This window comes from Pyrus communis, chromosome 2, assembly GCF_963583255.1.
Source record: "Pyrus communis chromosome 2, drPyrComm1.1, whole genome shotgun sequence".
In the NCBI taxonomy this organism is placed as follows: Eukaryota; Viridiplantae; Streptophyta; class Magnoliopsida; order Rosales; family Rosaceae; genus Pyrus; species Pyrus communis.
The window spans coordinates 33597369-33613906 of record NC_084804.1 but is presented as its reverse complement, the minus strand read 5'-3'; the positions used below and the strand labels follow the sequence as shown (position 1 = coordinate 33613906).

Genomic DNA, 16538 nt, shown 5'->3' with positions numbered 1-16538 from the left:
GCCCTCTAGCCGGACCAATTGGAGACGTTCTTATGTCTAGAACCCTACTGCAGCATGTATCGATCTTTTTCCATTTCATGGTGCTTTATGGATGCATATGTTCAATTGGCTTCATCTGTTTGTGTTTTCCTATCAATTTTTTATCTTGCATGTTATTTTAATAGAAAACTTTTTCTCCTTTTTTGGTTTGCATTTTCTTAGCATATATAATTAGTAAATTATATATATAACCTTTTACATTCTCTAACTCCATTTGAAAATTTACTAAATTACATGTCATAATGAGTTTTAATATCAGAGGTCGGGACTTGGCCATGTTATGGTCTAATGGTATGAACGTGAAGTCTTAGGTTAATTTTCACTAAAGGTGAATTTGAATCAAATTATTGTGGTTAGTCTATTGTGAGGCTTAGCCTACTTCCCTACCATTTAGTGTAAATAATATCGTATTTATTAAAAAATAAGATTAGGACATGCAGTCCCTCTATGGTCTTCTATAGTGGTTTAAGTAAGTGCAATACCTATATATAGGATTCAAACATCATGTGTTTGATTCGTATTACACTATTGTCACAATGGAGTGTTGGAAATGTGTCTTAAAGCCAATCATGATATCTAAAGAGCAACTGCTAAAGGATCTCACCATCGAATTCGAAGAGTCTAGCCTAGATATTCGTGTGTCCGAAAGTCAAAATCACTTGTGATGCAAAGAGCCGCTGCTTATTAAATGTGCACAAGCAACATGACATCCTTTATCATTGCTAACACATCACTATGATTCTCAAGGATGCACATCTGAAATCCGGAAAGTCCAAAGTTCACAAGGTTTGAAGTCAAGATACTACTCGTCAAAAGACCTAAAATGATACGTATTCTGACTTACATCGAAAGGCATGCTCTTTGGATAATTATCCATCCTCAAGGGAACAAGTCCCTTTAGTTACATAGTTACAGGCAATTGTGGGACCATGATTTTCTATTGCCGGAGTAGGGTAGATCGGAATATGCATACCTTTGATGTCCGGTCATGAACTCAAGAGCTTGATGCGGAGCTAAATAAATGAAGCATCGTTACCACTATCATCATGTTCTGCAATCAGTAGGCGAAGTCCAACAACTTTGCTGAGATTGACTATCCTTGTTCCGCAAGATACAGAAACCTAATCCAGCAAGAAATCAGTGGGTTTTCTATAATCTTGGATTATAATCTAAGGATTAGCATGCGCCGCAAGTGATCACACTCTTAATAGGATGAAAAATCCATTCCTATATATCTTTTGGAATTCTCCCAGTTTAATAAGGATTCTACTATCCTAAAAGATTTCCTTGGATGGTATAAATAAATCATTCTAGGATTCATATCTAGTAACTCAATTCTCACATACTTATTATCTTGCCCACTTCTTAAGTCTTATTTTGCTTACTAACTTGACCATTTGAGAGCCTTTGATTGCCACACTCCATTTCTCAATCTTTGGCTTGCTTACCGCTTGAGAGCCTTTGATTGTCACACTCCATCTCTCAATCTTTGGCTTGCTTACCGCTTTTTGTTCTTTTATAAGTACTTGAATTTGTGCATCTCCACCATTAATGATGTTGTGCGAATTTGGTTCCACACTTGGATAAAAGTGCGGTGCGAGCCATCATCAACGGAAACTCTAGATTCACATTTTGTGGGCTTAGATACTGCATGGCAACCCCAAATTTTGAAGACTAGCCATTGTTGTTCTTGCTCGCTATACTTTGCGTATCCACCTGTTGGAAATGTCCGTCATGAGATGATATTTTAAGGACATTTCACATATTAAACTAATTTACTTTAATCTAAGGGCAAATATTATTGTTTAAAGTCGTCTCATTAAATGTCATACACTTAAAAGATAAGTTCAAGGCATATTTAATAGTGTAATCTATAAGTTAGATTTAGGAGACCTTTATCTTTCATACACATATCTTAAACACTTATAATTATAGGATTGTCAATTGGGTATTGACAATCCAAATAGATCACTACATACTATGTCTTCTCCCTGGAAAGTGTCTAGTCTCAAGTCATTGGTGTGAAAGGCATGAAAGTAAGTATGTAGATGCTCAATAAAGTGTGAGCACACTGAACACGTCAACCAGAAGTTCTCATATTCATGTCATATGAGAACTCACCAATTGGGATAATACAAAGTAGTCCTCTAACTTGGGCATCACAATTGTCTTGTTGTTAGGTCATTAATCGACTGTGTTAAAGACACTACTGTTTGAGAAGGTGTCCACGACATCATTGGGGTTAAGCGACCTAATCATAAAGGTATGCGAGTGTACGCATTATGAAAAGACCTACCTTTGGGAGTCTTCCTCACACCTTGCAACATCAAGAATGTGGTTGTCGCTGATAGCTTAGAACCCCTTACCACCAACAATGTCTTCATTTACCAAATTATCTATCACCTCATGTTTTTTGCCCAATTTCCGTGCCAACATTATAAAACATTATGCCAAAAATATAAAGTGGCGGAGAGTCCATGGAAAGTCTCACTTTTGAGAGTCTCATTTTTAATAATTTAGCTAGTTTATGCCTTGTTTATATGCAAAACAAAACGCTGAATTACAGGTTTTATTGTTGTGGTTCTTTGGGTGCTGTGGGGCATTTTGTTTAGAGGAAAAAATGAAAAAAGTTATACAAGAAGAGGAAACGGATTTGGATCCCATCTAGATCCAAATTGTGGGGATCTTAGGGATCCTCACATTTTAGCCATTCATCATACATAGTGAGGTCAATAATCATTTGACTTTTTTATTTAAAAATAAAACACAAATAGTACCTGACAAAAACTAGTTGCACGATGTACGATGAACGGTTAGGATGTAAAGATCCTTAGGATCCCCACAAAGAGGATCTGGAAAGGATCCTCATCTGGTCAATAGAAATCATAGGTGGAGAAAGACTATACAATAAAGAAGATATAATTTTGTAATTGCCACTTAGTACTATGGTATAGTGGTATTCATCTTCAATTCTAAGTGAGAGGTCTTAGGTTCGATTCTCGCTAAAGGCGAATTTGAATCATATTATTGCTAGCCTCATAATGAGCTAGTTATAATGTACTTTAGGTACCGTTTGGTACGTAGGACGGGACAGAATGTAGTGGGACGAGGTGTTCCGTCCCACGTTTGGTGCACTAATTTGACTAGAATGCGTCGTCCTATAGAACGAATTTTAGTCATTTTTTTGTTCCACCTTATCCCCTAGAATGACTTGTTCCAGCCCACGAGGCACAAATTTATAATTTTTTGGACAACAATACCCCTCCTCTTTTACATTAATTCCACTGTCTACCCATCCTCTCTCTTTTGTAGCCTCCCTCTCTTCTACCCTCCCTTTCTCCTGTAGCCTCCTCTTTCTCCACCACAAACCCAGCAACTCAACTATGGCTAACCCAAACCCAACTTTTTCCCGCCGCCTTCCTCCCTGCTAGTCCCACGATGAGATCGTCCCTAGCGACGCCTAGGACTTGCATAGCAAAGAGGAGACCAAGGTCGTCGTTGACGATGCCGAAGCTCCTCCACCGCTATCGGTTCAGTGCCTCCACGCTCCACCTTCTTCTCCGACGCTACAGAAATTGATTGAAATGAATTTGTAGATCCGACGAAACCTCTGTAAATTGAAGAAAAAAAAAAAAATCAATTTGGGATTTTTCTATGTTTGGTTTTATTTTTTTTAATTTTTAAAACATCAACCGAATCTTAACTATCATTGCACCCGAAGAAAATTTAAGTCAATTTGGGTGAGGCATGCCTACCCAAACCTAGAGGAGTACAATTAAACACCAAAACCTCAAGTCTAATGTCATAGTTAAATTCAAAGCCAAAATGCAGAGGAGGGCAAGCTCCGTCTTGAGATCCTTGAGCTGGGCCAAAAGGTCTGGCTTTGTCTTGTGCCTCAACTCATGTACCTTTATTCTCGCCATTGCTACTGTAGGTGTGCGAGCTCTGCAACGGCAACTTTCTCTTTAGCTTGACGGGAAAATGAAACCCTAAACTATTGGTTTGAAGAGAAAGAAATTAAAAGAAGAGAAATATAGGTTTGAATTGAAGAGACAGAAAATGAAATGAAGAGAAAGTATGGTTTTGATTTACTGAGTTCTATTTTTACTGGGATCAATCTGGGGATGCGAAGAACAAGAAACATATGGAAGAAGAGAAAGTAGTGAAAGGGGGAGAGAAAAAGTCAAATAAAAATGGTAAGTTAATCATTTAATCACGTTCTATCATGTTTCATCTTGCGCATACCAGACATGACACAAAATTTTTGTTCTATCTCGTTCCATTCCATGTGCGTACCAAACAGTACCTTAAATTTGTTTTTAATGAAAATCAAGCTAAAGCTATACTTAAAAATGAAGAAGAATATATATTATGAGTAGAATTTGAACATTAAAGGTTATAATGGTCCCAGTAAAAATTTCTACAAAGAACCTAATTTGGGCTATTTTTCCAAAGTTCTCAGTTTCCCCTCCTTCAAACCCTTGACCCTCTGCAATCCCTTCCTTTCCCTTGAGTCCCTTCCAATTTTTCACACAATGAAACGCTCAGCTGAGGCCGTTCCCATCGCCGCATCCTCCGCCACCGCCTCCTCCTCCCTGCCGCCCAAGAAACCCGTTTTCTTAACCAAAGCCCAACGGGAGCAATTAGCCCTCCAACGCCGCCAAGAACAAACCGAAGACCAGAAACGCCACCAACACCATCTTCTCTCCAGTCTCTCCCACTCGCGCCCTTCCTCCGACAACGCACCGCCCGCAACCACCACTAGTTCTGACCGAGACCGAGATCGAGATAGAGACAGGGACCGAGATCATAGGGACCGAGACCGAGACCGAGACAGGGACCGATACTCCCGTGACCGGGAACGAGATTCGGAGCGGCGGAACCGCGACCGCGACCGAGATAGGGAGCGCGAAGAGGAGGCCAAGGCTAGAGAGCGTGCCCGCTTAGACAAATTGGCCGAGCGCGAGCGGGACAAAGAGCTGGAAGCCATTAAAGAGCAGTATCTTGGATCGAAGAAGCCCAAGAAGCGAGTGATCAAACCGAGCGAGAAGTTCCGATTCTCTTTCGATTGGGAGAACACAGAGGACACTTCTCGGGACATGAATGCTCTGTATCAAAACCCTCACGAGGCCCAGCTTTTGTTTGGGCGAGGGTTTCGGGCCGGGATGGACCGAAGGGAGCAGAAGAAGCTTGCTGTGAAGTACGAGAGGGAGCTGCGGGAGGAGATTCGAAAGAAGGACGGCGTCGAGGAGAGGCCTGAGGAGGCCGCTGCTCAGAGGCTTAAGGAGGAGGCTGCGGAAATGTATGACACTTTCGACATGAGGGTCGATCGCCATTGGACTGATAAGAAGCTTGAAGAGATGACTGAGAGGGACTGGAGGATTTTTCGAGAGGATTTTAACATTTCGTATAAGGGGTCAAGGATTCCGAGGCCAATGAGGAGTTGGGCAGAGAGTAAATTGAGTGAGGAGTTGCTTAAGACTGTGGAGAAGGCTGGGTACAAAAAGCCTTCTCCGATTCAGATGGCGGCGATTCCACTTGGCATGCAACAGCGCGATGTTATTGGCATTGCTGAGACTGGTTCTGGTAAGACTGCTGCCTTTGTTCTTCCTATGTTGACTTATATTTCGAGGTTGCCTCCCATTAGTGAGGAGAATGCGGCAGAAGGGCCTTATGCTGTTGTTATGGCGCCTACTCGTGAGCTTGCACAGCAGATTGAGGATGAGACTAACAAGTTTGCGCAATTCTTGGGTATCAAAGTGGTTTCCATTGTTGGTGGGCAGTCCATCGAGGATCAAGGGTTTCGAATTAGGCAAGGATGTGCAGTTGTAATTGCCACTCCAGGGCGTTTGATTGATTGCTTGGAGAGGCGTTATGCAGTTCTTAACCAGTGCAATTATGTTGTGCTTGATGAGGCTGATAGGATGATTGATATGGGGTTCGAGCCACAGGTTGTGGGAGTTTTAGATGCAATGCCCTCCAGCAATTTCAAACCTGAGAATGAGGACGAAGAACTTGATGAGAAGAAGATATACAGAACCACTTATATGTTCAGTGCCACCATGCCGCCTGCTGTGGAGCGGCTTGCTAGGAAGTACTTGAGGAATCCTGTTGTGGTCACTATTGGCACGGCTGGAAAGACAACTGATTTGATCACTCAGAATGTGATCATGAGCAAGGAATCTGAGAAATTTGAGAGATTAAAGAGATTGCTTGACGAACTTGGTGATAAGACTGCTATTGTATTCGTTAACACCAAGAAGAATGCTGACTATGTTGCTAAGAGTTTGGATAAGAATGGATATCGTGTTACCACTTTGCATGGAGGGAAGTCACAGGAGCAGAGAGAAATTAGCCTTGAAGGTTTTCGGACCAAGAAATACAATGTTCTAGTTGCGACCGATGTTGCAGGTCGTGGGATTGACATACCTGATGTGGCCTATGTTATTAATTACGATATGCCTGGGAATATCGAACAGTACACTCATCGTATTGGGCGTACTGGCCGTGCAGGGAAGACTGGTGTGGCCACAACATTCTTGACTATGCATGACACGGATGTATTTTATGATCTCAAGCAGATGCTTATTCAGAGTAATAGTCATGTTCCTCCTGAACTGGCGAAACATGAGGCCTCAAAGTTCAAGCCAGGTTCAGTTCCTGATAGACCACCAAGGCGTAATGATACTATTTTTACTCACTGAGAAGTTAGGAATTTACCAGAGTTTTCAACTGAGGGCCCAGCTTATTCACCGTGTGATGGTGTTTTCATGGCTGAGACATCTTTGCTTAATACTGGAACCGAAGAAGTGAGTTGTTTTGATAGGGATTGTGCTCATGTAAAATTTATGCTGTACTGTAATTCGCAAATTGATGTCATAACTTTTTCCTCTGGAATAATGTTGTTAATCGTTTGCTAGAATCAGTAAATTCTCATGATTATATCAGTTTGAATGTTTTTTTTTTTTTTTTTTTTTTCCACTCGTCATTGAGTTTTGCAAATTATTCGTTCACTTGAGTCAGCTCACTTCAAATACTATTTTTGTTTGTTGAAACAGTGTTCTCATATCACATTTGAATGCAGAAATAAACGTTAAGCTACTCTTGTATGCTTTTTATGTATTATATATGTATTATGTTGACAGTGTGGTGGTCACATCTGCCTTGGAGGTTCTTGGCAACAGATCTCTGAGATTCTGCTGGACCACCTCGCGGGATGGCACTGTTTGGTATTGGGGCTTTTCTGTGCATGCCAGATTTGACGAAGCAATTCAATATTATGGTGTTGTTTTCTAATATGGTATGTGGTTTAAGTTATTGCTGCTATGTAGTATTTTGAGGATTAACTGTGATTAGCAAGGAAGTGAATTTGAAGGCAGAGAAAAATACTCTGTTCATAAATCATAACATAAAGTTTGTAAATATGGGATAGGAATAGGTGGTTGTCTTTTATGGAATATAAGATTTTGACAAAACAATACCCTGTCGAAATAATTTAGTGTTGTTTTACTAGCTACTGCTGTAGTTTAATGCTTTTAGTATTGGCTTTTGATAGAATGTAATTTTGAGTTATTGACAGCAGATAATATACTGATAACAATGTTGACATTACTAATCCTGATCATATATTGAAGCATATATAATATTTGAAGTCCATTCGTGTAAGTGCGTATTGGTTCTGCAAGAATATATGTTGTATCGTGTTTTTTCTGTTTAAAAGTGGTGTATTGTTGAACTGCATATGGTAAAATCACGTTGGCGTAACTATTTCTTTACTCTGGTGTTGCAAGCCTTTTATAGTCTTAATTTCGATGACATAATTGGGATTTAGGTATCATGTGCTGATAGTCAATCTCATGCACCTTAATGCAGAAAATTATCTTGAATTGAAACTCACTAAGCCAAATAAATAGATGAAAAGAGTTGAATGGACCCGAAAATAGTACTTTGTTCCAAGTTAATTTATATTCAGCTTATGATCAAGGTTTGTTTCGAACGGAAACCTTTGCATGTGTAATCTAGGTCATAATTCTGTGAGTTTATACATGTTTAGTGGACTAAGGTGACATTGATTAGTAGGACGATTAGCGGCTGTTCATAGATTTAGATACATTCTACAGATAAGTTGCATATATTTGAGCATATTACAGTCCAGACGAAATAAATAAATAAACAAGACTAGCACACTACTGAAAATTTCAAAACCATGTCGTGCAGGCCTTGTTGTCTGAGGTTAAAATATGCAGATATGTCATTGTTAACTACACCTTTGTGAGGCAAGTTTGATGAAATTGCCCTCACAGTTCAGGCTTGAGCACGCGAAAATCACATAATTAGCGTGCACCGCTCCTCCTTGGCTCGGATGAATGTGCATATTGATACTTTTCTGCATAATATGAGTTTCTGATGAGGACATCAACGTCGATAGTTTAGCGTGCACCGCCCCTGGAGTCCAATTGTCTTTTATTTTTGTTTTGTTAAGTTTTCTGTGTTTTCACGTACGCCAAACTATCTAAATCTGCTGCCAACTCTGTACTACATCAATTTCCTTGCATTTTTTCGTTTTCGGTTTTTCTTAACCCAGGTCTCCTATAAAATTTATAGACAGCATTGTCATATAAAGTGCAGGACTCATTTCCTTGTCTCCAATACCAAATGGTCGGGGTGTTTCACAAAAACGTAACAATAGCAGTAGTGGAACGTGTTCCACATCGGAGGAGGACGAGTGAAGAGTTGGTTTTGGTTTTGGCAAAATTGACTTATGTTGGTCACTTGAAGTCTAGTTTTGCTGAACTTGTTGAACTCTGGAAATTGGTTTCAAAAGCATTTGTTGGGGGAAGGGCCAAGATTTTTTCATGACCGTGAAGATTTTGGATAGTGTGGTTGATATTTCAGCGGATCAGTGTTGACAAGGACTCGCAAGAGCAGATTTATAACATCAACTTATACATGCACAAATAAACGGTGTCCTCTTTCACTTGATAAATCCCTAATAAATCTTTTGAAAAGCCAATAAAAAAACGTTTACATGGATTTGAGAATCCGAAAAACATATACATGAAGTTCCGTTTCGTCACTTTCACTGGAAACAGAGTCCCAAGGCACTTGTACCATTGCCAAAATTCGATTTAAAGTGACAAGTGAATACTTCCCAATAGCCTCGTTAGACCGTGCGTCCTTCCTTGTCTATTAAGATAATAGGTTGGGGCATAAACTAGAACATTAAGGAGCTGTAAAGATAATTATAAAGGGTGTGTTTAGAAGTGTATTTTTAAAGTGATTGAAAACGTTTTTGATGAAAGTGTTTTTGGAACCAATGTTTAATAAAAATATAAGAGAATCCTAAAAAGACACTTGAAGTGCTTATTGTAAGAAGCACTTAATTGGTGCTTGTCCTAAATGCACTTCAATTGCTTTTGAAACCCAAAAGTACTTTACCAAAAGCGTTTTTAATCATTTTAAAAGCACTTCCGAACAAGCCCAAAATCGTTAGCATAGCACAAAAACATTCCTCCTGGAGTAGCTATTAATACGAATGTTAGAACCACAAACCACAAAAGTTTCGTTTATAGCTATTTCTGTTGTTTTTTAATATTGTATTATTGACACAAAATGCAACGGTGAGGTTATTTTCGTCCAAGGGGAGTGGATATATGGAGGGTTAGGACAGAATGAAGTTGTTTTGATGGCTTCCTTGTAGCATTGCTAACAAAGCTGGGTCCCATGATAGTAGGGTAATCCGGTCTGTTTACAGGGTTACCTCGGACTGAAAGTCGGACACCATATTGTGACTAGGAATTTAGGACCAATGCAAAGCAGTTGTCCGGTGTCCTAGGGCCTAGGATGAGGTACGGACCTCTCCATGCCTGACGAGAATACCCACTTCTTATGTCCTGTTGCAGCTTATGACGGCTAGTTGTGTCAATAATATAATGTCATGTGTCACGATAAGCAGTGAATGACAACGAAAGAAATTTGTAAAACAGGAAAAGATTGAGTTACATACATAATACTAATCCATGTAGGACTATAAGTTATGCAGGACAACCTCCATTAAAGGAGGATGTCTGTCTAATTTCAAAGTATTAATATGCATAGTTTAGTAATCTTTCTTTTCTCATAAATTTATTTCAACCATAGTTTCTACGATTTTTTGTGATCTGAGGAACACACTTTTAGCAAGCACTGACTAAAATCAAACCATCCATAGCGGACGAGTTATATGGATCAATTCTTTTTCCCTTCTTCGGCCCTAAGACTAACAACTTTTCAACATTCATTTCCGGTTGCTCGTCTGCTGCAGGAATTGCCGTACCATCAGAATTTTGGAGAGGTCAGTAATTTATTTGGCTTGCTGATTTTCTCTCCGAGTATTTTGATGATTTCCTCCAGATTCAAAGTAAAGAAAACTAGCCAAAAAGACCTTCTAGCATTCTATGAAAGTGTAACTGCGAGATTATCTATGTTTTATATTTCATTTTCGGCCCTCCCTTGCTTCGAATCCTTGGCTCCTACCGTGAAAAGAGGGTTAACGAAATTCGAAGAGGGCCTCAGGGGATACCAGGAAATGATGTAAACATCAGTATAGCATTAGCTAATTTTGAACTCAACAATGTTACACTACGAGTAAAGGAATATGTAGAATTAAACATAGTAGAGCTTTCTTTGTACCGTCGAGATTTTTCATAAAAAAGGGTAAAAACATCTTCATTCTCTATATGGAGATTCAAACCCCACCACTACTATCAATTGAAATGCCATCATGAAAGACCTAAACCCACTTACAAGGCAAGGTGTGTGCACTTAAAATTCCTAAATGCGACGAAAAAGCTTCCCAATTAAATCGAGAAACTTGGTGTTAAATCACAATCACATCATCATAATAAACTTTGCGTATCTGATCTACTCTTATCATTGTTTTTCCCCTGTTAGGTACTTACATGCATGTTTACCTAATTAGATTGCACTATGTTCTTCTTTATTTCTGTTTTGCTTTCCAAATTAGATTTCAACTACAACTACTACTCTATTATAATGTTTTTTTAATACATAAGTTCAAATTTTTTAGCCAAGAGGAGGACAAGAGTACAAAAGTTTGATCATAGGTTACTAGCATAATTTATATTAAGCGTACATGACGCTTTACCATAATGGCCGAAAACAATAATGTTTATGCATCTTGGTGCGAATTCAATACTCACTGATTCTTCTCCCTCCTAACATTTAACAATTTAATCTGCTAATGTTGTTGTTTGTAGGAAAAAAAAATTGTGTTAAGTGTAGTTGCTCATGCATTTACCTATAATAATTTGAAGAGTAATACCAGTAGACCATAATACTAAGTAACTCATTAATTATATTAATTAATTTTCCTATAAAACTCATTTATTAAAAATCGGCCACATCGGAAAAATTACCAATATCTTAATTAATCACTAACCCATCTTGTTGTATATCATCAATAGATGAATTATGAATCGAGACTCACAAAATAGACGGTTCGAATCGTTAGAGTTCAATGTGGTGTGAGCCCCATAACTAATCCCTATTTTTTCTTTAAAAAAAAGGGATTCCTTCCCTTACAAGGTCTGCCTCTATATATATATGTCATGCTTAATAAAATACTTTACATGTTTCTTAAAACCATCGACCATAATTTAGCCATTTTTTAACAAATCATTCAAAAGTGGGTGAATTGCCAATTTTATCCTTCAATGCAACGACTTAATTCCCATATTCCTAAGTTTTGAGTTTTAGGATTTTAGTCTTTGCATTAGAGGAAAAAAATATTGGATTCAAAACTCAAATTCTGACTTTTCAAAATATAGGTATTTATATTGGAGATGATTGAACCCAAAACTCAAATTTTATTTTTTTAATTGAATGAATTTCACCTTGTACTCAAATCTCATATTAAAACTTAAAGTTGAATCACACTTTGGTTATTTTTTTTGCCAAAAAAAATGTTGCGGAGACGGGATTTGTACCCGTGACAAAACCCAAATATGATTTTTGTCTTATATTTAAACTCAAATACTAGATTTGAGTCTTTAAGTTGAAGATTTCGTGAATATGTATAACTGAGTAGCTACACGTGTAACAAGTTACTACCGAGTTGTTTTGTAATGAAATACCTAATATCGGACACGTGCAAAGATATCCTATATTCCACCCCACTTGCCTCCGATATCAAGTAATTTATACCAAACCATGTCATTGGTAATTAATATTATCCATTCACGTTATTTAATGGGGAGTGATATTCACACATTTTGTTAATTTTTGTCCACTGATTTTCTTTAGTTTATTCGATCCGACAGTTGAAAATTGAAATAAGTGTGTGAGAAGTAAAAATTGGTATGTGAATAGCACCACCCTAATTAATTTATAAGTTGTGCCAAGAAATTTCAAGAGAAAAACGAACGATTCGTAAAATTTTGGATTCTAATGGGTAAAATAATATTTCATATTTTCCCTTTGCCTTTGGGGTTTAAACAAGTTGAGCTAAGTTGAGTACAATGGTACCCAAGCTAGGCCCAAGCTTGAATCAAACTCGTAAGACTAACGCGGTTTCCAAATAAAGAAACATACCAAATCAAACCAATTGTGGTTTGCTTCAATTCAGTCCAAGATCACTCTCTTTTAGAGCTTGTTTGGAAACATTTTTGAAATGATTGAAAATGTTTTAGATAAACATATTTTTAAAATCAATCCTTAATAAAAATTTAAGTAGATCTTCAAAAAACACTTTAAGCATTTCTTGCGAGAAGCATGTATTTGGTGCTTTATCCAAAAAGTACTTAAAGTGTTTTTGAGATCCAAAATTAATTTCACCAAAAACACTTTCAATTATTTTAGAGGCATTTCCAAACGAGCCCTTAGTGTAAAAATCGAACCAACCTCTTGAATTAGTTTGCTTTATCCGGTTTGAATGGGTGGTTCCTTGTCCGCCTCTGGCCGTAATAACCCCACTTATCTATAACAATATATTCATATGATTCTCTTATATATCATTATTTTTCATCACATAAGACAAGAGAATGTTATACAGTATACACATTTTTCTTTTTAACCTCTTACACATTCGTATTTAGTTTTCGATGTTCTTTTCATTTGGTTTATTGAATAAGATGTTAAAAATAAAAAGGATTGTGCAAGAAACTAAAAATAGAGTGAAAAGAATCATCTCCTAAATATTAGAAAATTTCTTGTCATTCAACCCTTTGGTAATGGCTACTTCCACTTGGTCCTCAGTTTTTTTTTTTTTTTTTTTTTTTTATCCACTTGCTCTTGAGTCTTGACTGTTATTCGTTACGTGTTAAACATAGATTAATTAATGTGTTATAAATGAAAAATCAAGTCATATTGTTAACTATATATAAGAACCATCTCTTGCATCAGCACATTAATATTAATATATATAATCTATGCCAGGCATTCAACAGCTTAAAAGTCTTCTAAACTGTATGGGGTGGGGTGGCCATACTCGGGATCGTTTTTCTCACAAATGGCATTCTTGCATGCCCTTTATCTATTTCAACTTTATTCTTTTCAGATTATGAGGGATAGAAAGAAAAGAAAAACAAAACAAAAAAAAAAATTGATTTATTTAACTAAACAAAACACTAATTAGTGATACTAAATATGAAAGTTGATTTGTCTGACAAAAAAAGAAGAAGTTAGTTTCACATATATGATTGAACTTGCATAAATCCAAGGATGTGTAAATAGTGTCTAATCGCAAAATGTCCCTATGCTTACGTTTAATGAATTTTTGTCATCTGAAAATCATAATTAAAACTGTTCATTTTCTTTATCATCTAAAGATCATTTTGTAGAAAATTATTCAATTTGGAAATTTTTTAGTCATTCATATGCAGAAAACAAATAAACGTTTCATCATGAGGATACAACTTGTTATTAAAATCATTGATTTGTTTAACATGTATGACAGACTAAACGATCTCCAAATTATATTCTTTTTACAAATATGATTTTTAGATGATGATAAAGAGAATGAACTGTCCTAATTATAATGTTTAGATAGTAAAGATTCATTAATTATAAGTAAGAAGACAAGTAAATCCCCATGAAGGACACAAACATTATCCTTAAATTAAATATACATATAATGTACATGATTACGAAGATGACCAAAGTGTTATATTATTAAAATATACAGACCCTTTGTTTTATAGTTTTTTACGACATTACTAGACGGGAAAAAATTTTATGCCCATATATATGACAGGGAGATTCGTTCTTATCGTTTTGGACTTGCAATTTGTGCAGTCATATATATAAATATATGATATATGTATGTGTTTTTTTTGAGAAAAAAAAAAAGTAAAAGCATTACATACTTTTGGTTCTTTCTAATCGCAGTGAGTGGAATATAACTATTTTTGTTGTATGATGATGAAGTCTTATAAGTAATTTAACTCATCTAATTTTTCATCACCTTCATTTATATATGGGTGTGTTATTCACACATTTTTTTTCTTACAAAGCCTTTAATTCATCTGATTCAACGGTCGAAAATTAAAAAGATATGTAAAAAATAAAAAATGATGTGTGGATATCACACCCCTTTATACATTATGAAAACAATTTTTTTTTGTTACGAAGGGTGGGCAACACCCATGCGACATTCCACTGGAACAGTGCACGCACAAGCTCTTTGTTTTTTGTTGTCCAGGTGTTCATGTAACCTATATATCCCTATGTGAGAAAGACATATCTTACTAACATATATTCGTTTTATAAATTTTATAATCGGAACTGCTTAATTTATTAGTTTTCATTTAAAGATCAATGATTTGAAAATTCAGTCGAATTGAATATCGTTCATGCTTCCAAATGTGTAAAGCAAATTGACGGTGTAAGAATAAGGTAACATATTGATGATAAACCATTCATTTATAGTGTACATATGACTAAATAATCTTCTATTCAAATGAAATGTTTTATAGGGATGACTTTTAAAAAATTAAACATTTCTAATTATAAATTGTCATGTGTAACTTTCTTGAACTGAATAATTACTTTACTATAGCAACTATTCCTATAATAAGATCTTGTAGATGATGCAAAGCAGCTCGCAAATGGTATTAATTTACACATACATACATACATACATATATTAACATTTTATTTTTCTGGTATCATATATTAGCACTTCACATGCAGGCATGCTCCATGCATGAAAGCTTAATTGGAAATTAGTGTTGTATGATTGTATCAATAAGTAGCATGTATAATGATGGAAGATTTATTTATTTATTTATTTATTTTTATTGTTATTATTGGTACTCTAAAAATTTTATATAAAAAAATTATTGGTATGAAAATTCTTTGGTAATAGGAAAAATTCATTAAATGAAATAAGAGTGTCTCCCACTTGCCACCAAAATCATTCATATAACATTTGAGTTTATGAACTTTTTTTCTTCTTCTTCAAAGTTTACTACAAAAATGTTTTGAACTATTGGGTGAGTCAACGATATATATTTGCTTTCGACAAAAAAAAAAAATGATGTATTTTTGCTCTCTTTGAAAGAAGAATACAACAACGACAAACCCTAAATATATTCTAGCAATCTTATCTGGGTCATGTCACACAAATCATGATAAAAGAATTTCATAATAGAACTGGGTCCAACTTGCCTATAGAAAACTTGAAGTGTCATATAACATTATTGTAAACATAATTAAAAACAAGGGGAAAAGCATAATTGCAACATTATTATATAATTCTATAAGGTTGTAAGTGAATACTCCCGCCACTGATTTACTAATCAAAACCTGGGGCGCCGTTGGATATGATACACACAAACTTTTCTTTATTATTTTCTTGGGAAGTGTTATTGGCATTCCAAAAATCTTATTCTACACTCCTCACAAGTGTATTTTTCTTTCCTAACATAAAAAGTTTGGAGTGTAGAATGAGATTTTTGGAGTGCTAATAACAATTCCCATTTTTTTTGGGTTGACAATTCAAAATTCTCATTCTATACTCCAAACTTTCTATATTCAGAAAGAAAAATACACTTCTGAGGAGTGTAAAATGAGATTTTTGGAGTGTTAATAACATTTCCTTAAACGAATTCTCATCTTCAACTAGACAATAAAAATTTGTATTGACCTCTTCTAAAACAAAAAATATTTATCAACCCAATCTTAATACTAAAAATCTATTTATGACCTTGTAGATTTTGCACTATTTTTTTTATAACATCGATATTTTTACACTAAGGGAAGGAAGAGTTCGGCTAAGCCACACAATGGGCAACCTAATTTTGTATCGAATTCGCTATCCATGAGATTCGAATCTAAGACCTCTTACTTCCAAGTAAAAAAGAATATCACTAGACCGTAATATTGAGTACATTTTACTACAACTTAGAAATTAAACTTTCAAAATTTTATGACCATTTAACTCACGTACGCACATTTTACTACAGCTTAGAAATTAAATTTGGGTATTAGACGAAATATGT

General features: G+C 36.0%; 1 protein-coding gene across 2 annotated transcripts; it reads left to right on the top strand.

Annotated features, from left to right (window-relative positions):
• Positions 1 to 4479: 4479 nt before the first annotated feature.
• Positions 4480 to 9075, top strand: LOC137726343 (DEAD-box ATP-dependent RNA helicase 21-like). 2 transcript variants are annotated; one of them, XR_011067613.1, is made up of 3 exons: positions 4480 to 6848; positions 7185 to 7339; positions 8668 to 9075. XR_011067613.1 is itself a non-coding variant. In XM_068465259.1 (1 exon), exon 1 carries the CDS (start codon positions 4575 to 4577, stop codon positions 6741 to 6743), a length of 2169 nt encoding a protein of 722 aa, XP_068321360.1. In that variant the 5' UTR covers positions 4480 to 4574; the 3' UTR covers positions 6744 to 6986. The 2 variants fall into 2 exon arrangements, 1 of the variants encoding a protein (XP_068321360.1); XM_068465259.1 differs by lacking the exons at positions 7185 to 7339; positions 8668 to 9075 and having other exon boundaries at positions 4480 to 6986.
• Positions 9076 to 16538: the final 7463 nt, after the last annotated feature.

Bases quoted from the DNA above. Each gene is read 5' to 3' on its own strand.
- LOC137726343 (XM_068465259.1), top strand. From the start codon at position 4,575: ATGAAACGCTCAGCTGAGGCCGTTCCCATCGCCGCATCCTCCGCCACC.